This window comes from Pyrus communis, chromosome 13 (assembly GCF_963583255.1).
Source record: "Pyrus communis chromosome 13, drPyrComm1.1, whole genome shotgun sequence".
Classification (NCBI taxonomy): Eukaryota; Viridiplantae; Streptophyta; class Magnoliopsida; order Rosales; family Rosaceae; genus Pyrus; species Pyrus communis.
In genome coordinates, this window is record NC_084815.1 from 23,801,722 (window position 1) to 23,823,457 (window position 21,736).

At 35.7% G+C, this 21,736-nt stretch overlaps 2 protein-coding genes and 1 non-coding gene across 3 annotated transcripts; 1 reads left to right on the forward strand and 2 right to left on the reverse strand.

The window, feature by feature from the left end:
• The first annotated feature begins 6,221 nt into the window (after window positions 1-6,221).
• LOC137711945 (transcription factor TCP5-like) lies at window positions 6,222-7,763 on the forward strand. Its single transcript, XM_068451097.1, has one exon. The coding sequence runs from the start codon at window positions 6,314-6,316 to the stop codon at window positions 7,433-7,435; it is 1,122 nt and encodes a 373-aa protein (XP_068307198.1). The 5' UTR covers window positions 6,222-6,313; the 3' UTR covers window positions 7,436-7,763.
• Window positions 7,764-14,019: 6,256 nt separating this feature from the next.
• TRNAT-CGU (transfer RNA threonine (anticodon CGU)) lies at window positions 14,020-14,091 on the reverse strand. Its single transcript has one exon. It is a non-coding gene; the product is annotated as a tRNA-Thr (tRNA).
• A 481-nt stretch (window positions 14,092-14,572) lies between these two features.
• LOC137712693 (protein LONGIFOLIA 2) lies at window positions 14,573-20,254 on the reverse strand. Its single transcript, XM_068451825.1, has 6 exons — window positions 19,213-20,254; window positions 18,863-19,110; window positions 18,621-18,691; window positions 16,018-18,069; window positions 15,774-15,924; window positions 14,573-15,597 (listed from the first exon to the last, which is right to left on the reverse strand). The coding sequence occupies exons 2-6, from the start codon at window positions 19,008-19,010 to the stop codon at window positions 14,762-14,764; spliced, it is 3,258 nt and encodes a 1,085-aa protein (XP_068307926.1). The 5' UTR covers window positions 19,011-19,110; window positions 19,213-20,254; the 3' UTR covers window positions 14,573-14,761.
• Between the last annotated feature and the right edge of the window lie 1,482 nt (window positions 20,255-21,736).

Here is a 21,736-nt window from a genome sequence, read left to right on the forward strand (position 1 = left end):
CCTCCCAACACACAAGCATGTAATATATATATATATATATATATATATATATATAGAGTACGGATTAGACAATTAGAAATTTGGATGGATAAATATGGACTTCTCTCCCCCTCTCTCTCACACACACATGCTAATGTTGTCATGATGATCGACAACTGAGATCATGTTGGTGATGGCGACACGTATTTTTACCTTGTATGATTAAGCATCAATCATAACAGTTAATTTAATTAAGCATGTAAATTATGTCGCATAACATTATATGGAGTGATAGATAAAATAATAATTTCAATCATTTGCGAATGGTACATCATGTATGTTCAGGTAAATTACTAGTTTGTGTTTCTTCAATAATACCATATCAACTTTTCTCTATAGAAAATGGTATCATTAATAATTTGTTTCATCTTTTATAATCGAAATAATTCGCTATATCGTAATATTCGGTTTAGTTGTCATTTTCATTTGAGTGATGACCATTACTAGAATTGATAGGCCATTAAGATATCTGTTCCTTCATATATATAAGCATCTATTATGATTGAATATGAAATATACACATACAAATATACGTATAATTACCTTTATATTTCATTATTTTGATCAAATGGTTAATAACATTTACTTCTACCCTTAAAAGTAGAGGATATTCAAGGCTAGCTAACACGTGGATAACACAAATTGGGTAAATATAAAGCACGTGGGGTTTGGACTTCAGATATGAGACAACCTAGTTTAATACCATGAAGAAAGTTGAGGTTCCACTATCAAAACAATTGACAATATGGAGAGCAGCTCAATTATTTACAAGCACATGCAATGTCTATTCTTTATCCGATGTGGGATTGATACTCTTAAAATACCTACCTCGGATATCTCGCTTGTATAATAAAAAATAAAAAATAAAACATAGGGTGAAATTCTCATTACTCCTTCAGTTCTTCTGTAATGGATTTAGGTTCTACGTACTATATATTGTTAACAAAACCCAAAAAAGAGGAGAAGCAGTTGGGTTCTCATCAAGTATCCCTGACTTTGACCATTCCTTTTTGCTACTCTGCTCAGACCTGCAGCTACCTGCATACTATATACATATATATATATATATATATATGTATGTATGTATGTATGTATATATATATCTAAACAAATTAAAATGGCAGCAGCAGGCTGGGGTTCTCTCTGGCTTTAAATTGGGAGAGACAAACACTTCAAACTAAAAGTGTGGAAATAATTTTCACCCAAAAAGTGATGAGGAAATTTATGGGTTCCTGAACAAAGTAAAACTGCTGTCTAGTTGGGGGAGCAATGTCTATACTATATTTAACTCACTGTTGATGAAAAATCTGTAACATCAAGAGAAAATCGCCTTCTCGTGAAGGCGACCACTGTATATGATAACTTCTCTGGTCTCTGTGTAGGATGAACTCTTAAGTAATATTTCTTTACCTTTTGATTTAATGCATCCATTATTTTCAATAAAATAACTTAATCATTCAACTACAAACCCTAAAATTGGTAACATCCCTACATAAGTGCTGCCACAGAATTGGGTTGATGCCAACAATATAAATATAAGGGTATGTTAAATATTGCTTAAAAATTAGTTAAAATGGAATAATGATCAAATTGGTACTTATTATTATGCAGAAGTAAAATTAGTTGTCTTGGCCAAATGTCAGTGTGTCGGCCGGTTTATTTTCTTGTCTCGAATATCTGTGAAAAAAAAAAAAAAAAATATAGGACTTCAGCTTTTGAACTGCAACGTACTAATACAGTAGTCATCTATATTAACGTACGTTCTCAATTATTTTGTTGAAAGATTCCACTACTTTTCGTGATTATTGAGGTGCCCATATGCACACATGAATATATATATATATATATATATATATATATATATATATATATATGAAGAACTCTCTCTCTCTCTCTCTCTCTCTCTCTCTCTCTCTATATATATATATATATCTATCTATCAAACTCCTAAAGATGCGAAGAGTAAATATATATGTATGTATAGTCTTTCGTTCATGTAAGTTATATTAGCAAAAACTAGTGCAACTTGGGGTTGTGAAAATCTCACTGCATTCTGTACATATGCAGTGGTCCTCTCTCTATGCATTCGGTGGATGCCTTAAAGAACCTGCTTTGGTCCCTCCTCTACTCTTTTCTAAAAGGTCTTACCCTTCTATCCATATATCCTCTCCAAACTGTACATATACATATATGTGTGTGTTTATACACACACACACACACACACACACACACACACACACACATATATATATATATATATATTCATCCCAACTGGTATACAGACGATATCCTGCACACCACTACTTTAGGAGCTGCATGACTGAAATTACTGTTATGTACATATATATAGGAAGCCCTAGTCTCTTTACTGATTGTTCGTATCGACTTACTATTTATAAATATGCATGCATGCCCTTACTAATCTTAAATTTTGCTCCACACAAAATGAAGAAGAAACTAAAACTGTTGGTAATTAATGAACAATGGGTATTACAAATATATATATTGGTGAAGGAAAATGTTAGCAAGTTGGCAAATTTGGTTTATTATTTGTAACTTGTAGTAGAATAAGTATTAAGATTGCTTTCTTTGTTGCTAGGGTTTAAAATTGTCTTCTTGTTTGTTTCATGGTTAAAGTTTTTATAAATTCACATCTTGTAACTTTGTAAGAATTAAGTTTAGTGTGATGTAATTTTTTGGGTTATGTGTTCATCTTCACAATTTTGTAGTGTTCTTTATTTTTTGTTTGTGGAATAAAATTCAGAGTTTACAATTCGTTTTTTTCTTTTATCATCCATTGATTTGTTAACATTCTTTTTGTAATATTTGATATGTTTTATATATAACTAATTAAATTACTTAATAATACTTAGTTGGAGGCGGATCCGTGTCATCACTTTTTTTACAAAATTTTTGACATACGTTCTTGTGGGGTCTACTCAATCTATCCTTTAGAACATCAATCATCCTTGCAAAAAATTATACAAATCCAATATTATTAGGACATTCATTCGGAGTGAAGAAAAAAAAAACGAATACGGTTCTACAAAGAAACTCTAAAACCTTAATCCAACAATCATATGGTTTTAGATTAAGGTGATTATCGTAGATATGATCTTTGAGGGAAGATTTAAAAGATAAACGGTTTAAATCGTTGAAAAACATTACGAAGTGCACCCCACTAAAATGTGTCTCAAAAGTTATGTAAATAAAATGATCCACGTATGGATCTGTCATCATATATATTCACATGAATATATATATATATATATATGTATGTATATGTTTGGCTTTTTAGCCAAAATGGTTTATGAGATTTGTATAACACATCACTTTGGTCCTTCAGATTGAAAATCAATAAAAATGGTCCCTGAGATTGTCCACCATCCATTATTTTGGTCCTTTTGTTAAAAACTCCGTTAAGTATCCTGGAGCTCTGAGCCAAAAGTTTGGGCAATTTTCAAAGCTTCGTAACTTAATCGTTTCTTAACCAAATTCGACCCATAATATATCAAAATGAAGATAGGAAAGTGTATAACAAGATTATACCTAGTTGGAAGCCCAATAGTTGTCAGAGATGACCGGAAAATAGCCTGAAAGGTGATTGGTCTGCGGGAAAATTGGAAAACTTGCCGGAAACTGGTAAACTTTAAACGTTCATAACTTCTTCAATACTCAACGAAATCAAGTGATTCAAAAATAAAAATCATACTTTTCGATGAGAAGAATTGAATGGTACCTTTTTCGATGCTAACTCGCTTTGGTTTGGCCGGAAAACGGTTCAAAAGTGGCTAACTCGACGACCAAGATAGCCACTTTTGAGCATTTTTATGGCTAAAACATGGTGATTTAACCTTCAAGAAAAGTACCATTCTCTTTGTCTCATCGAGAAGAATGATTTTTGTTTTTGAATCACTCGATTTCGTTGAGTATCGAAGAAGTTATGAACGTTTAAAGTTTACCTTATTTTCGGCAAGTTTTCCAATTTTTCTGCGGACCAGTCACCTTTCAGGTATTTTTCGGTCATCTCTGGCAACCATTGGGCTTCCAAATAGGTATAATCTTGTTCTACACTTTTCTATCTTCATTTTGATATATTATGGGTCAAATTTTGTTAATAAACGATTAAGTTACAAAGCTTTGAAAATTGCTCAAACTTCCAGCCAAGAGCTCCAAGACACTTAACAGAGTTTTTAACATAATGACCAAAATAATGGATGGTGGACAATCTTATGAACAATTTTTATAGATTTTCAATCTCATGAACCAAAGTGATGTATTATACAAATCTCAAGGACCATTTTAGATAAAAAGCCTATATGATTTGAACTTTTGGTGAATACTGCACTACAAATTCACATGTAGGGAAAAAGATCGAATAAACATTCTCTCAAACATTAATTAGGGTTTTATGTATAGTTCTGTGCTTTCTTGATTAAACAGGAGTTTCTTCTTCAACTCCTGCTACGTGGAATACACCAATAAAGCTACTTGCAGTGGCCGATAAGGGTGGGAGGGTGGTCCCCCTTCAAAATAATCCAATATCTATACCTAGAGAGCCTATTAATAATCCAATATCTATACCTAGAGAGCCTATTGCATAATTATACACGGTAAACTAAGACCAAACTTGTTCATTAATTAAGCAGTGATTGTTCAGTCTGTGGTATGAACAAATTGATGAAATTTTTACTGTTGTTTGACAGATTCACAAGTTATAGCGGCATTGGAAACTTAAGTCATGTAATGTGTAATTTTATGTGTTATAATAAAAGGGAACAATAAAGTTGATATGTTTTATTTTTAGGACATTAGTAAAAACAAATTCATGTGTTTTTTTTTTTTTGTTTGAGTATAACAATATATTTTACACTCAAGGATATGAAGTTTGGCAAAGTTACACAATGGACAATTTAATTTAGTATCGAATTTATTATTTACAAGATTCGAACCAAATATCTATCACTTACAAGTGAACAAAAATATCTCTAGAATGTAGTATTGAGCAGCACAAATTCACATGTTATATTATATAATTGAGTCAAATAATGATAACGCTACGTTATTATGTTTCAAATACATAAAAAATAGCTCTAAACTAACGTATCAGCGTACTCGTATACCACGTGGCCATAAATGGTGCCATTAACTTTTCCTTTTTCATTCCCATGCAAGCGGTAAATTCTAGTTAGCATATTTTCTTTACCAAATTGTGAATTATTATTTTTAAAAGTTTATATTCTCTCTCTCTCTCTCTCTCTCTCTCTCACTGAAACTAAGAGCCTTTAAGATGTTGAATTTGACAGGCAAATGAGGTACACAGCTTAGTAAGAAATTCAAGAGAGCATCATATATACTTTAGCAAGAGGTTCAAATTGCACTGTTGCGTCCTGTTGCTCTCTCCTACTTCTTCTGCTTCTTGCTCATAAGTTTTGGACATCCAAGAACAAACTCTGATCTCAGCTTCTACAACCTCAATTTTCAGTCTGATGTGAGTACAGTTCATCTTATAATCCTAATTATATCTTCAAATTGGTTTGCTAAGAGATAAAGGTAATTTAGGGTTTCTGGTAGTTTGAATTTGTATGGCTTTTGTTACAAAATCAAAGGAAGAGAATAGAAGAAAAAACCTTATTTCAATTAAACTCTTATTTTCTGCTAGCTTTTCCTCAACATGCATGTTAACATCTTGAATTTAGTTTCCAAATTAAATGTTCAATTTTAAACGATTCAGATTTCAGTTCTTCAACTTATTTCAAGATTAAAATGGTCCAATTCATTAATCACATATATATATATATATATATATATATCTTTAAGTAGTTTGTGACCATTCATTTTAATGCAATATTTATCAATATCTGCTCAACTTCTCAGCAGAATTTTCAGATTTGCATGTGGAGGATCTCCATAATAATTAGAGGAGAATGTATATAAAATTGAAAAGAAATACTACTATCAGAATCTTTGATGAGAAATGTTTTCTTTCTCATCTATCAATCTCGAACCGATCAGTGATCAATTTAATTAGTTCATGAAGCAATTTTCCATAAGATATAAACTTATATGGAGTCCAAAAGAAATTAAGAATAATCTCACGAAAATGGAAGAAGGCTCATATGGTATGTAACAGTTTATTTTTCCTCTTAATTTGTGTTCTTCTTTCTCTTTCAGTTGAATCTTTGGAGCTGAACGATCGCAGTATTTCTTTCCATATCCACAAAAAAGGAGCGATTGAAAGAATGGCGAGTTTACTATAATCAGAAATATTACAATGATAACAAATTCAAGGGACAAGGGTTTCCAAGCGAAGCAAGAGGGCCACAACAACAATGATGGGAACAACAATAGCAGTTTTAATAAGGCATCATCATCAAATACTACTACTTCAAGGCAATGGTCTGTATTTAGAAATCCGAGGATCGTTCGAGTTTCACGTGCTTTCGGTGGGAAAGATAGGCACAGCAAGGTTTCCACAGTGAGGGGATTGAGGGACAGGAGAATTAGGCTTTCAGTACCAACGGCCATTCAATTGTATGATCTTCAAGATAGGCTTCGTGTTAGCCAACCTAGCAAGGTAATAGACTGGCTGCTTGGTGTTACGGAACAAGATATCGATAAGCTCCCTCCACTTCAAGTTCCTCATGGATTTGGTCATCAATTTCATCAGCCAATGCTATATCCTCATCAAGCGAGTAATTCTCTTATTGCTCCTTTCTTTGATGTAAATTCTACATTTATGGAGGCAGACCAAGTAGATGAACAAGTTCGTGATCAAGCGAAAGGCAAGTCGATCAAGACAAACGATGAACAAGATGATCGAAATCGTCATGACCACGAAGGAAATGTTAGTGGACAACTCCTAGCTCAAAAGCTATTTCCCATAGGCAATCATCCTTCTTCCATACCTGGCTTGCTAAACAATGCAATGGCATTCAACTACTATCACAACTATTTGGAGCCTTCAACGCTATCTCTAGCGCAGTTTGGCAGCCATGGATTTCCACAAGGTCCACAAACAGATCAGCATCGTAGTCATATGATGAGTACTAATGCCTTATCATTTTCAACTCCAATGGCATCTGGTTCTCAATTATGCTTCTGTCCACCTACAGCAACACCAACGCTATTCGGTTCATATCCTCCATATATGACCAATCCAATAGTGGAGGGTACTAGTACTGCTAATGATCAGCCTAGACAAGCCAGCCATTTCCAATTTTTGAGCTCATCAAGTAATTCACAAAATTTCCTAGCTAATAATGCTCTCATGCCTTCTCTTCATTCAATTGGCTCATCCTTGAAATCCTTTCCGTCATTGGTTGATCCCAAGCAGCAGCTCCATTTGGATTCACAAAATAACCATGCAAGCCAACCAAACAAGGACGTTCCATAACTTATTAGCCTTATTGCAAGTAAGATCGTATACCTTAGTTGTTGGTGTCGTGGTCTTGCAACATCGATCTCTATACATCGTGCATATTGATTTGCGCAACAGACGGGGGATGGAAACTGATGAACCGTGAAATGTATTTGGGTTGACTCGAGGAGCTAAGAGTTGATTCTTCAGCAAAAGATATATAGCTACAAGAATTGCTAGTGAAAAACTATGTAAGTATGACAATGTTATATCTAGACATTTGCAAACTAGTGATCCATTTGAGTTCTTATAATCTTTTTTTTTTTTTTTTTGTTGATGAAAGACCTGGATTCTATACATTAGACCATCAACAAATAATAGTTGGTATGTGATGACAGTGCTTGTGGTAAGTTTGTATATTACCATGTCGTAATACCTCACTACGTACTCCATATAATCCAGAATATTTAAGATGTAGTTTCTCTCAGAGGATACATATTTAGTCTTGTTAATTACTGATAATTGGAAGAAAAATTGATAGAAAATCAGCCGATTCAGACGTCTAATTAAGTAACTACTTATAGAGCAACAAAGGAGTAGAGAAAAGTAATATATACTCTCCATGTGTTGTTTAGTATGTAATGCCAAAATTTTGACACTATTAGTTGATATATAGTGTGTTTTTTTAAGAGAAAGTTTAGGGGTAGGGAGGCTGTCCCATTCTAGAATCAGGACATATGATCATAAGCCTCTTTGAGAACTTACGGAGAGGGTCTTAGCTTATTTTATAATTTTTAAAGATCGCTCACCAAAAATGATTTTTAGCAAAGGCATTCGAACTTATACCTTAATCTAACACAGAAAACGATCCTTGTAAACTTAATCAACCTTCGTTCGCAATATATAATGTGTTTAGTGCATGCATGTTTTTAATTTAGTCATATCCTATCTGATAGTGTTTGACTATGAACTCTTTTCAAAGGAGAGGATTCATATTATAAAATGTGGCCATTATCAACCACGTTTTAGGATTCATAGATTAAGTATAAAGACTCGAGAGAGAAAGAAAACTTAAAATCACGTTGATGTGTATTTTGGCTTGATATTAGCTAGGATTATGAACTGTGTGATATGCACATCTCTTCAAAAGCCAATATTAATAAGAAATAAAATAAAATTTTAAATTTTGATAGACGTGCTCTACATAACCAACTGCCCTACCCCTTGTACAGTAGTACGTACATCACATGCTCGTTAAGATCATGTGGGTGTGTGCTTGTAACTTTTGAACTGTTTTCTTTTAAAATCTTCTTCCTGTTTCACCAGCCGGTTTTGGGGCCCAGAAGTTAATTAACACATATATAAGTAATCTAGGAGATCTATATACACAAATATAAGCTGTGGTGTTTATATATGTGGTGTGCAATCTGCAATAGTATGTATAATGAACAGCACGTAGTCCTGGGGCCAAAATTGTGATCACCTCTTGATTTCTGCTGCTAGAACTGTAGCTCAAGCCTCGTGATGACCAATCGTACTTCCAATAATATTGCACGGTTCTAATTACTAATCCTGACACATATACTTAATACGTAGGAACACATTATAAATGTATATACTGTATCCGTATAACCAGAAATTAACATGCACCACTGTTTGCCTCTATGCATATGGGTGCATGTTTAATTCTATATAAAGCACTCAATAATATATATTAATGCTTCCAAAAACGAAGAAAAGGTAACGAGTGGAAAGTGGCATATAATTCGTTTGAAAATGTTTTTAAAATAGTCTAAAGCGCTTATGGTGAAAATATTTTTGAAATTAATACTTAGTAAAAATGTAAGTAAATTCATAAAAATCACTTTACGTGCTTTTAGAATCTAAATTTTTTTTGCTAAAAGCACTTTCAGTTACTTTAAAAGCACTTCCAAACGAACTTAATTATAATCGGAGGAGAGAAACTTTTTTAAAACAAGAATGTTATTATAATGATATTTTAAATCATGTCATGTAGTGTTATATATGTGTTTTTTATTTTTTATTTTTTTTTTGGAGAAATTAGGTTCCTATCTCTCATTTTGCTAGTCCATTGATTAAAAAACCTTATTCCTTTTCAATTTTTGATTAAGGTCCTTGGGTATTAATAACATCATTAATTATTTCAATAATAAAATATTTTTACATACAAATATTCATTTAGTGTTAAAAATGTTACAATTAGTATATTTATATTTATGGCTAAATTTTTTATCATATATTTTTATTTTTAGTTTGTACCCATTTTTAATTTGCAATCCTTTTTTAATTTGTACCAATTTTCTTTTCAGTTTTAATTTGTACCCATATATTAATTTCTTTTGTGCCCATATTTTCTAAACTTTTATTTGTATTTGTGCTCATGTGTTTACCGTCATGTGACATTGTATAATTAATCAATGATAGAAAAATTACATATGGTATAGTTATGTTTTATGGCTAAACTTTGTATCATATATTTATATTTTTAGTTTGTACCCACTTTTAATTTGCAACCTTTTTTTAAATTTGTAGTATTTTATTTTTAGTTTTAATTTGTACCCATGTATTAATTTCTTTTTGCGTCCATATTTTTAAAATTTTCATTTGTACGCATAATTTTTTAATCTTTTATTTGTACCCTAATTTATTTATAATGTATCCATTCTTCTTTATTAATGTACCACTTTGTTATATGTGAAATGTATTAGTTTTTTTTAAACACTACGGATACATTCTTTTGCCATTTATTATTTCTTATTGTTACATAGTTTTTATCCGTTTATTCAATTAAAATGTTTGAATTTTTTATTGTAGCCGTTTCTAATAGTATTATAATGAGGGACTTTAAATTTATAGGATTATAAATCTCATAAAATATCAAACAATTAATGTCAAAACTATAAAAATATAAATATTAATAGTAATATAATGAGGTGTACAAAGTCAAGAGACTTTGATCAAACTTTGAATACCATGAAGGTTTTTGTGATAGCCCGTCCCGAATTATTTGTACCGTAGGTGCGAAATGACTAAAATGCCCTTGGACGTATTTGGTGTTGTGGGGTGTTGTTTTGTTGTTTTTGGTGTTGACTCTACAGGACACACACACACACACACCCATACCACTCCCGTGTCTTTCTCTTTCTGTCACGAACACTCTCTCTCTCTCCTTCTTCTTCTTCTTCTTCGTACGGACCATTTCGAAGAACACCATCTAAGCACGGATCGAAGGTTTGAATGTGGTAAGTTTCATTTTGGTACCAATTTCGTGGAATTTGGTTGAGAAATGAAGAAGATATGAAGTTTTGAAATTTTTTCCAGTTTCTGGCAACGCAGACGACGGTGCTGATGGTGGTGGCTCTAGCGAGACTCACCGGAGAATATAAGGGAATATTCCGTTAAGTTAACAGAATATTCTTAACGACGTCAGGTTAGTTTTAACGGAATATGCTTACTGTTGGACGGAATATTCCCTAACGCCGTTAGGGATTCCGTCAGTGTGGCAGGCACGTGCTTGCGCGTGTGGCCATGCCTTGGCCGGCACATGGGGGCACGTGAGACGTCGAAAAATTATTTTAAAAATATGGAAATGTTCGTGAGGTTGAGTAGATCAAGTTGGTGTATTCATACACCCCGTTTGAGCATTGTATGAGAAGTTATTAGCTAGTTTTGGTTATGTGCTTTAAATTGACGTTTTTATAGTTGTTTCTCATATAGGTGAGACCTATCCCGAGGACGAGCACAGTCACTCGAGGCAAGGGGGTTACGACCCTTCCAAATGCCAGTGAATGGGCTTTTGGTTTTCCGTATATACCTATATACTTGTGATTTTCCCAGAAAATGATATGGAATGTTTACTTGTTTTAAATGCTATGCATTGCATTTGCCTATTTATTTATACATTAGTAGTTGCATATATGTATGTTTGGTGCTACGAACGCACAGGTAAGTGTCAGGTAAGTTATGGTGTGATTGTAATTAGTAGTTATGTGAGATGCATAGAGAGCTCATAACTTGCACCCCCGGTGTTAGTGCTCCCGCCCAGAGTAGGGCACAGTTCTTCATGTGATGGTCACCTCCAGCACCACATGCTCATCTTGGATCCAAGTTAGGTGCACAGTCCTGTTGTACAGACCACTTTAGGTGGTTTCGACTCGTAGGTGACCTACGATTATTCGTCTAGTCTTCATGTGATCGTAGCACTTAAGCGTATTTATTTACACCCAGTCCTGTCGTACATACCACTTTAGGTGGTTCCGACTCGTGTGCAGGTATAGTTAATGAGTTGGGGATTTGAGCTCTAGATTCAGCTGTACAGGTCACGTTAGGTGACTCCGGCTGACATGTTACTTGCATTGATTGGCATTACCTGGTTTACTTACTTTCTATGTAGGGGCGTTCGACATGGCATATTTCTGACCATGTTTTCTATATATGTGTATATTCTATTTTCTAGGAAACTATACAGGTTTTACGGCGAGGGGGTTAGAACTTTTGATAATGAAATGATTTTGAAAAGCTTTGTTTTTACTCACTCACACTTTCTGTTTTGCGCCCCTCCAGGTTCTAGTTTGGATTGCTCTTTTGGTGGCTCATGAGGAATTTACGGCATATCTGACAGATTATTACCAGTGTAGGACCCCCTCTGGGTGTGTTTAGTTAGTATTTGTTCCTCTAGACTGCACTAGGTTTTCTGTGCTCTGAATATTGTTTTTCACACTTACACTTGCACATGTATGTTAACTACTCTGTATGTAGTTTGATTTTTATTTGTTCGTACTTTTATTATTATTCTTAGCTTCCGCACTGTGCACATGGTTACGTCACCCTCACGTGACGGCCAGCATGCCTTGATTTCGGTCGGGGTGTGTCAGTTTTAATCAAAAAGTGTTAGAGACTAGAGACCGCATCCAATGTATCTTTTTTTCTGTTTTTTTCACATGACATTTCGTGATTGATATCGAAATCCTTGAATGAACATTGAGCTCTTCTTAAAGAACACACACGCGCACGCACACACACACAACACGCACACACTCTCTCTCTCTCTCTCACATGCATTTTGAAATGCATGCCAAACTACTAATTCTTCAGATTTTAACCATCCATATGCATGCATGCTGGGTCCTAATCTCGTTGTTTATTAACTATATACATGTCTAAAGTAAAACTTAACTGCACGAGTAAATAAATATTAACCAATTTCCTATACCCTACCACAGGGAAAACACAGAAAGCATTTCCTCTGTGGGTCATTTTTCTTTTCAGTTTCATGAATTAGTAGTCTTAATTTTGGCAGACAAGAGCCGAGCTACAAAGAATAGCCCACAGGTTTATTGTTTTCCTTCATCTCTGCACCCTCTTTTTGAAGCAACAATTAATATTATTAAATAACCATGGAAGACTCCGCACAAAATGAGAAAGGAAAAGCTACAGAAACACTGGTTAATTAATTTCGAAAATAAAGCAATTCTTCAGAGAATGAAAGCGAAAGAACACAAGTCCACAGGCAGAAAGGACTGCATTAGAAGGCAGACTCTGTGTCTCTCAGCTCAGCAGGCTCCGCAGCAGCTGCATCTAGGTATTAGTAGCATTATGTCACATCCAAGAAGCATTAAGGGACACCGGACCCCAGTTGTGGTCCTCTACGCTCAACACTCTGTAGAAAGAGTAAAAATTCTACTACGCTCCCGTATATGACATGCATTAGATGAATAGAGTGTTGGACATGTTGCTAAAAATCCAACGATGAAGGATTCAATCAACGGATGTTATAGCGTTGGGTTTAAGGTTTCACTAGCACAACAGGGTTAGGGTTACAAATAATCTTCGATAAACAAATTAGTCTATCTTACTAAAATAATCGGTATAATGTACAGAGCGAGGCGTATGTGTACCTAGCATGCATGCACATGCATACACACGGTAAGAAACTGTTCTTCTTTTCTTATTATTGTTTATTTATTTTTATTGTTCAAAATACATAAGGAGACGAATGGAATTTGTGTACAGGCATGCTGATAGGTACTACCACTAAGATTTATGGAATTTTTTGTGGCCCTCAACTATCTACATGCTGCGCTAGGTCAAGGACCACATTTGATCCATGGTTTCTTAAATTCTCAAATTGGTTTTTAACTTCCACTTTCAATTTTTCTTGTGTAATTAATATTTATTGTATTCTTAACTCATTACTCTTGTATTCGACAACTGATTATATGTAGACTGTTCGACTGATTCACAAACTACATTTGGGTATCACTTAACCGCATTATACAGCCTCCAATACAAAAATACTCCTCTGTGAGAAGTCTAACATAATTCATCTGATTCGACTGTCAAACCATAAGATTTCTCCGTTACTCCACGCTCCTTGATTCTTTCATATGCATATGCATTCGATTGCAAACAAGAACCAATAAGGCAACGAGTCAAAAAAAATATTAAAAATAAAGAAGGTGATGAAGTTTCATAGTTACGGCCCAACTTATCTACAAGTTTATTGATTGGCATTCTGGATTTGGGTAAATCACTAAATTGTGGTAACGTTCATCAAAAGTCCAGCCCATTTGATAAAACTTAAAACTGAAAAGTAAAATAGCCCCCGGCGAGGATCGAACTCGCGACCTTTCGCTTACGAAGCGAACGCACTACCACTATGCTACGGAGGCTGAGTACTTATTGTTTAGTTTCTAAATTATTTGTAGAATACATAATCATTAATTCGCAAATGATTTTTCCTTCTTTCTAAATTATTTATCAAAGTCACATCACATTACGTGGAGCTCCATCAACAAAATTCATTTTCCGGATTTAATCACTAACCTAACGTGCAAATGGTTGTATCGATTATCGCTTGTATCAAAAAAAAAAAAAAATGAAAGCAAACGGTTGGGAAATTGTTCACCAGAGTGTGCTAGGTTAGATGGAACATGAAAGCTTTGCGATGTTTTGCTACAAATCCTTTGAATCTGATGCTAACGGCTAATGGAACACTGTTCTCTTTCGAACCTTTCAACCAATCAGTCCAACCCCAGAGAACGATTTTAGATAAAACTCGAGCGGTTTCTTGATAACTCAGCTGCGGATAAGAAAACATGTTATGATCAACACAACACAGCATTTGTAAAAGGGAAGTGGAAAGTGGAGAGGGAAGATAAAAAGGATCTTATATATTGATTTCAAACACAAGTTCATCCTTTTAAGGACTTTTACAAGTTAACTTCTTTACAAATCCAGCATTATGATCTTACACACAATTTATTATGCTGCTTATCACAAAAAAATTTAAATTTAAATCACGACAGAAAATGGAAAGGAGAAGACGGATTAGAGGACACTCTACTTAGCAAACAGCTGCCGACGCCGCCTAGCTGGCTTTGCTCGCGAGCAAGCTGCTGCCTCACCAATAACGATTTCATTAACCAGATCCTTGAAGATCAACCGTTCGACGTCTAACACTACACCGGAGATGTCACCATGGAAAATTGTCCAGCTTTCTGACCGGTGCATCACATCCTCCCACAAGATGTTTTTCAAACCATCACCCTCGTCCTCTAAGCTGCACTCCGGTTTCTTGGCTTGCAATTGTTCTATATCGCTAGACAGTTCCTTCAGAAGCTTTTGCGCGTTGAGGGTCTTCTTTGCGAGCTTGTCAGGCTTCAACCATGGCACGGGAGGGATACCGGCTAAATTCAACTTGTCAACAAGAATTTCATTGACTGCATCAAATATGAGTTTCCGATGAAATTTCTCTCTCTCTTGTACCGCAATGGTTACCTTTTCGGGGATGCATTCCTCTTTTGCAAGCAAACTGCTTGCCTTGGTTTGCTCCAAAACATAGAATAGCTCGGGGTTGATGGGATGGCCTGAGGGATGGAGCTGAAATGTTGTCAAGCTGGAGCCGAGGTCTCTGAGTAGGAGGCCTGAAGCTAACAATATCTCAGAAATGTATCTGTGGTCTGGATTTGTGTTCTCGCAGAGCGATGCAATATAGTCTGTTCTTGCTTCATCATGATTAGAATTCAATCGTCTAAGCTTCTGAACTAAGTTTTCAATGTTCTTCAATTTCATGCGATTGATTTCTGATGTAAGACCAGATCCCATGCTGTCAAGCTTATCTGCAGGGTTCCATTGATCTTCACCTTTGCCGTGCTTGGAATCTTCGGCAATATTGCCTGTATTCCAAAAAAGAAGTATTCTAGTCAGATTTTAAGGACGAGAGAATATAAAATAAAATAAAAACCTCTTTTCTAGAATGCAAATATGTTCACCACTAGTTCAACTCTATCTAATCTTTCTAGTGAGAGCATTTTTTGAAAATAATGTATTCTCTTCTAAGGTTAAACTGTACCTTGGAGGGCATTCGGCATCTGCTTTACGGGTGATGGTGCATCATCTCTATATGCCGAGTTATCAAGAACAGACACAGGACTAGGTTGTTCTGGAACAACTATAGCAAGTTCAGCAACAGATCCATATTCTTCCAACCTTGGACTTGATTTCTGAAATGTTACAAAAAACGATATAAACATATAAATTAAATTTTTGAAAGTGAACGAGTGGAAACGGAAAATTAAAACCAGTAAAACACCTACTTGCTGCATTGAACCAGAAGCCAAAGGCTTGACAGCTCTCAAACATGGACTCTGGCTGCCATTTATCTCAGTAGCTCGTACAATACTATTGACTTCCATATCGAGGTCATCTCCTTCAAAACTCAAACTTCTAGATTCATTACTTATCTCACTCAACTGGTCATCACTTTGCTGCAAGTTGGAAGATTTTGGTCTGAGTTTTCCACCCGGCGAACCTGACTCTGTCAATTGCCTGCTGGACTGCCTTCTGGATTTTTTTGAATCAGATGGAGGGGTAGGTGGACGAGATGACTTTGCCAACTCAAGTTTCTTCTGTTGTAGTCTTGGACTCACAGATCCTGAGCTCTTTACTGAACTTGATCCAGCAGTATCCTTTGGCAGAGATTGCGTTGATCTTATATTCCTGCCACTTGTTTTTTTGTCAGTGGAACTGACAGCAGATTCCTTCCGACTGTTTTTAGGATGCTGATCTTTAACTGTCCGACTGCTAGTTGAACCCGTCTTATTATCTGTACTTCTCCTTCTCTGAAGAGTACGGGCATTAGAGAGGCCATCTACTGAAATTAATGATGAAGTGGGAATACCAGATTTTTCAACAAGTTTTGCAGGTTTCATGATCACAATCGGGGACTCAAAAGACCCAGAGAAAGCAGCACCTGTACTTGTGGAAGCAACAACATGGTTGCTTGTGTTTCGCTGGTTTGTTGATTTCGAATTCAGATTGGAACTTGTACATTTGGATTCACTGTCTTTTTGAGTTCCAAAGTTTGAAGCTTGTTCTTCTTTTTTGGTCTCTAAAAGACCTTTTGCTTGCATTGCTTCGAGTATCTGTTTAAGGGCTCTGAGGTCCTTCCCGGATTGTTTAAATTCCAGATCTTTCAACCTCTTCTCAATCTCACTATAAACAGAAGGGAAGGAGTCTGAAGTCCTTGCTTGAACTTTTACAGGTTTGGAAGATGGTTTCTGAGAACCTCGACTTCCATCCTGCATTTTCCATGGGGCTGGCTCAATTGGAAACCTTGAACTTGAAATAGGCCTCATAACCAAATCTGGATTTTTCCACCGTGGTGATGATGGTTCTTTCAGAGAATTTCTTGTGGTATTAGAAATTCTCATAGGCATAGGCCTCTGCAGATTATTTAGCTTCAGTGGTTTTGAGAAAGGATCAATAACTTTAACCGGGCTGGTTTCAATCAAGTGACTATCACTAGTCGAGGCAGAATCTGGCAAGGCTTCCAAACCCATCAACTTTGCCACTACACTAGGAGGTCGATTATGACTTCGGGACAACTGAGGTAGATTATGGTATCTGTCATTTGAGTTTCCACTATTCTGAAAACTTTTCGAACGCTGATATGATTTTGAATCAGATGTGGAATTCCGCATTGAACCTTCTCTACCGTCCAGCGAAAGTCTTGGCAACTCTTTTAGCTTTGGGGTTGCTTTGAAGGCATCTCTTGAATCCAAAGACAAACGATTTCTCTCTCTCCCATCATTAGAAAAACGTGGAGCGTCCTTTGTAAGTGTGTTCCAGGAACTATCTTTCAATTCATATGATGATCTTGGATGATCTCTAGCATCATCATTACTCCACGGTGCTTCTCGAAGTTTAGCAAGAACTCGAAGAGACTCCCTGAGGTCAGCAGGCACATTTTGCTTCCCATTGATCCCAACTTCAATTGATCCTTCCACTGATTCGGACAACTGTAAGGGTCTTGGAGAGTCTCTATGCTTCACCGCATGACCTGCAGATTCCTCTTTGGTTGTAGTTTTAACTGATAGTGCCCTAATTTCCCTATGCATAGAATCCTTCACCATGTCCCGGAGATCAAGGGATTGCCTCCCTAGTTTGGGGGACATACTTGATTGGTTTGTCAGATCCCTTGGTGGAGTTTCAGGAAAAATGCTTCTGTCAAAGGAAGATGTTCCAGGTTGAGCTGTTTTGTTGTAGTCCAGAGATGACAAGGAAGAAGAAACGGATGAGAAAGAGGCTCTTGACGATTCTGCTGAGAGTCTTTTTGTCTCATTCTCACTCTTGTTCAAATTCATTTCCTGCAATAACAAGCATTATAAATACGGTACCAGAAAATATCTAAATCACAGAGAAATCTACATTTATGACTTCAAGTTCGATTCCAAATTCAGCAGAAGCTCAGATATACATCATTATATCTGCTTGTGGATGTTGATTAAAACAAAGGGGAGGACTCATATACTAAGGTCTGAAACAACCTCAACTAAGAAAGGCAACCATATACAGAAAGCAGATATGCATATACAAAGACGCGCACATGCACACACATACAAGGGAAGAATAAAGGATGGCAGGGGCTGCTCACCACCTCCGGATAGAAACTGGCTGCATGCACACAGATATGAAGGGTGGTTCTAATTACACATAGGGCGCTAGCTATTTTTACATCCATCGATAACTTTGTATCGAATTGGTTTTCCATCAACTGAAATTCTCATCTAAAAACCGTATTAAATTAAAGTTTAAAAGCCCCTTCCAAATACATTAACGAAAGAGTAGGTCACATATTATCCGATCGATATGAAATCAACGTGTCTAAGAGATGGAGTCATCAAGTAGAAGCTCTTACAGGTGCTGTCTGACGATGGTATGCATTATTATACTCTCTTTCCAGGCCACCATTGCTGAAATGGGAATTCCCTACGAAGGCAATGCACTAGATGTTACAGGTTGCAATGCTAAAATTCAACCACCAAATTTGCAAGCAAGACAAGATAACATAAAGACCAAAAGTCAAAATTCAACCGGAAGACAGAAAATTTCCAATTAACCAACATTAACTTGATATCCATTCACCAGTAAGGAAACTACCTGAAGGAAGCCTCTTGTGGTGGCCAACCCGCCTACCGGTGAGAGCATGTTGCCGGTCAAAAAGCTGAAGAATCCCATTCATACATCCTATTTGCTTCTGCAAATCTGGACTGTCATCAGCTAAGGAATGCAGAAGTTTTGCAGCCATCTTCCCACCTCCTCCAATTGAAGACAATCAATTACTCTCACTTCCTAAACATCTACTGTTCTATATTCAAGCCGGAGAATCCCAGCATTTCATCCCCCATCTGCAGGAAAATTGAATGTCAAGCTCATCGAAAATTTCGGAACCAATAAGCAATTCACAACTATCAATGGCAGCCAGAACAAAAATCAGTAATGTGACTTACAATATTCCATCGCGTATTTAAGCAGTAGCCTCCTCAACAAAATGCAAACCCAGCAGCTCAATGGGGCTCCTTTCAATCAACTTTCCTCATTGGTGCAATTCCAAACACAGCTTCCCAACCGGAGTTACCACAAAATCAAGTCTTCTTTAAAAATCACTTTCTCCAACTGCTTGCAGCTCAAAGAAGATAACTTTTATCTTCTTCCAAAAATCCCACCATACAAAAATGTCCTTTTCAATCAAAGATCCAAACTTTCACAACATTTCCACTTCTACCATGAATTTATTTTCTGGGTTTTCCTCAATTTTCCAAAATCTCATATGCTTTACAAGAGAAAAATTGGAAATAAAGGGTAAATACCCACAAAACCAAATCCAATCCAATCCGATCCAATCAGCGAGGGAAAGAAACCTTATTGGGTTTCATTTCACAGAACAACCAGACAATGGCTTGTGGAAGAAGCACAAAAGGGCCAAAGAAACTCAGGACTCTGGGGACCCAGTTTACGCCAATGAGCACACAACATCCAGAGTTACAAAAACATTCACCTTCAATTGCCTAAAAGAAACTAAAACCAATGCAAACGTGTAAAGGAGGAATCTTTTTGTGGATCCAAGAGAAATAAGAGATGTTTTTCCTCAAAGAACAGATGGAAAGACACCCCTCCAACCTCCCTGGTGTCCCTTCTCTCTCGTGACGGCCTCCCCGCTCCGCCGACTTAATGCTTCATTTTCTGCTGCTTTTGTTTAGTTTCTGCACTGTTTTTCTTGTTCCTCTGCCTTTGTGGCTTTTACGAAGCATCTTTTGGACATACAAAAAAACAGATGGAAAGACAGCTTTGCAGATTGGGAAGGTTTGTTGTTTTATGGAAATTGGGCAAATGTGTTAACAAATCTTCTGGACTTGCGATAGAGTTAGATTTGAGAGTTGGCAAAAATTAAAAAGAAAAATAAAAGATGGGGCATTTTTTCTAGAGAGAGAGTGTGTTTGTGTGGGGCAGATGTAATTTAGGCGCTCTCTCTCTCTCACACATCCATGTGGGATGAAGATGTGGGTGGTTGTCTGCATGTGCATGTGATAATGTCAGGAGAGAGAGAGAGAGTTATATTTTTCTTTGGAAACTTGGAGTTGCCTGCAAAAGTCCAAGTTCCCTGTACTTCAAAAAGACTAGTCAGGTGATGATTTTTACCATCATAACACCGAAGGAGAAGTTCTTTTCTATAAATTACAAGCGCTGATAAGGGTTGGTTTGGTATTGTTGTAATTTGAAAAAAAAATTGTTTCTACTATATTGTGACAATAAGCAGTTATGAAATAAAGTAGCAGAGTGTTTGATAAACTTTTTTGTAAAAGTGCTATTAAAAAAAAAAACAATATTATAGTGTTTGATAAATTTTTATATAAAAGTGAAAAAAAGTTGATTTTTTAAAGCTGGGTTTTGCAACTTTGTGTTTTTGGTTTTTTTTTCACCCAAAACTGTGAAAAAAAGCTGAAGCTGAATGTTTACCAAACATAAGCTTTTTTTTATAGCCATTTTTTTCATAATCACCTCAGTACCAAACTAGGGATAAGAAGAATAACTTTTATCTCACGGATTCACAGTTATGATGATGTTTTGAGTCAATAAAATAAAAATACATGAAAGTTCTTGTCTAAATTTTTTTTTTTTTTTGGCGCGGAGCGAGACAGGACGAAGAATTTGTGTTATGTAAATTATTTTTTTACAGAAAAATCGAATTTGAGAACCTATTTACAAAGGTAAAATGTTGTAAACTACTTGAGCTAAAGTCTTATGCAGAAGCTAATATCATTTTATGAAAACGTTAATCATTTTCTAGAGTAAAAACACGCATCAAGTATGAGCATTTACAAACAATTTATCAGATACTGTGCATTAACCAATCAGATGGTGCGGTAAACGTTGAAATGATGATGCACCTCTCAATAAATAATTTCAAGCATTTGCAAAAAAATACGTGTTAATATTGTAGTCGGATGTGTTAATGGCAAATATACGAGTATCATATATTTAAAATAAAATTGAAAAGGGGGTGAATCCTATCAAGGCTCCTACGTGAGTAACGTGACTGGTGGCTGATGAGTGGCTGCTGGTATTTAATTAAATCTATCTATAAATTGAGTTGAATAATGCCCACCTGCTCACGTTGAGTTGATTGAAAATGAAGACCATTTAAAGGATGCTTATTTTTGTTAATAATCACCATAACTTAGTACAATAAATGGACCATTTCGAAGCAAAAATAGGATAATTGGGAGTTGGTTTGGTTTTGACAGGTGAAAGGAATTACTTACGAAATTATTATTGACATTCTAAAAATTTAATTGTTCATTCGTTATAAGTGTGTTTTTTTTTTCTTTTAATTATAAAAAGTTTGAAGTCCACAAATGCAATTAACAATTCCTTGGAGCCCTTTGTTCTAACATGGAGATTCCTAACTCTGTTGCGGCGAAGATAATAGCGGTAATTAAGACTATTGAATTAGATTTAGTTTCGGGATTGAAT

What these genes read in the sequence shown, in the direction of transcription:
- LOC137711945 (XM_068451097.1), top strand. Translation starts at nt 6,314, where the DNA reads ATGATAACAAATTCAAGGGACAAGGGTTTCCAAGCGAAGCAAGAGGGC.
- LOC137712693 (XM_068451825.1), bottom strand. Translation starts at nt 19,010, where the DNA reads ATGGCTGCAAAACTTCTGCATTCCTTAGCTGATGACAGTCCAGATTTG. An exon ending in CTTCTGGTTCAATGCAGCAA is followed by an intron (nt 15,925 to 16,017) that starts GTAGGTGTTTTA and finishes GTAACATTTCAG; the next exon opens with AAATCAAGTCCAAGGTTGGA. An exon ending in GATGCCGAATGCCCTCCAAG is followed by an intron (nt 15,598 to 15,773) that starts GTACAGTTTAAC and finishes TTTGGAATACAG; the next exon opens with GCAATATTGCCGAAGATTCC.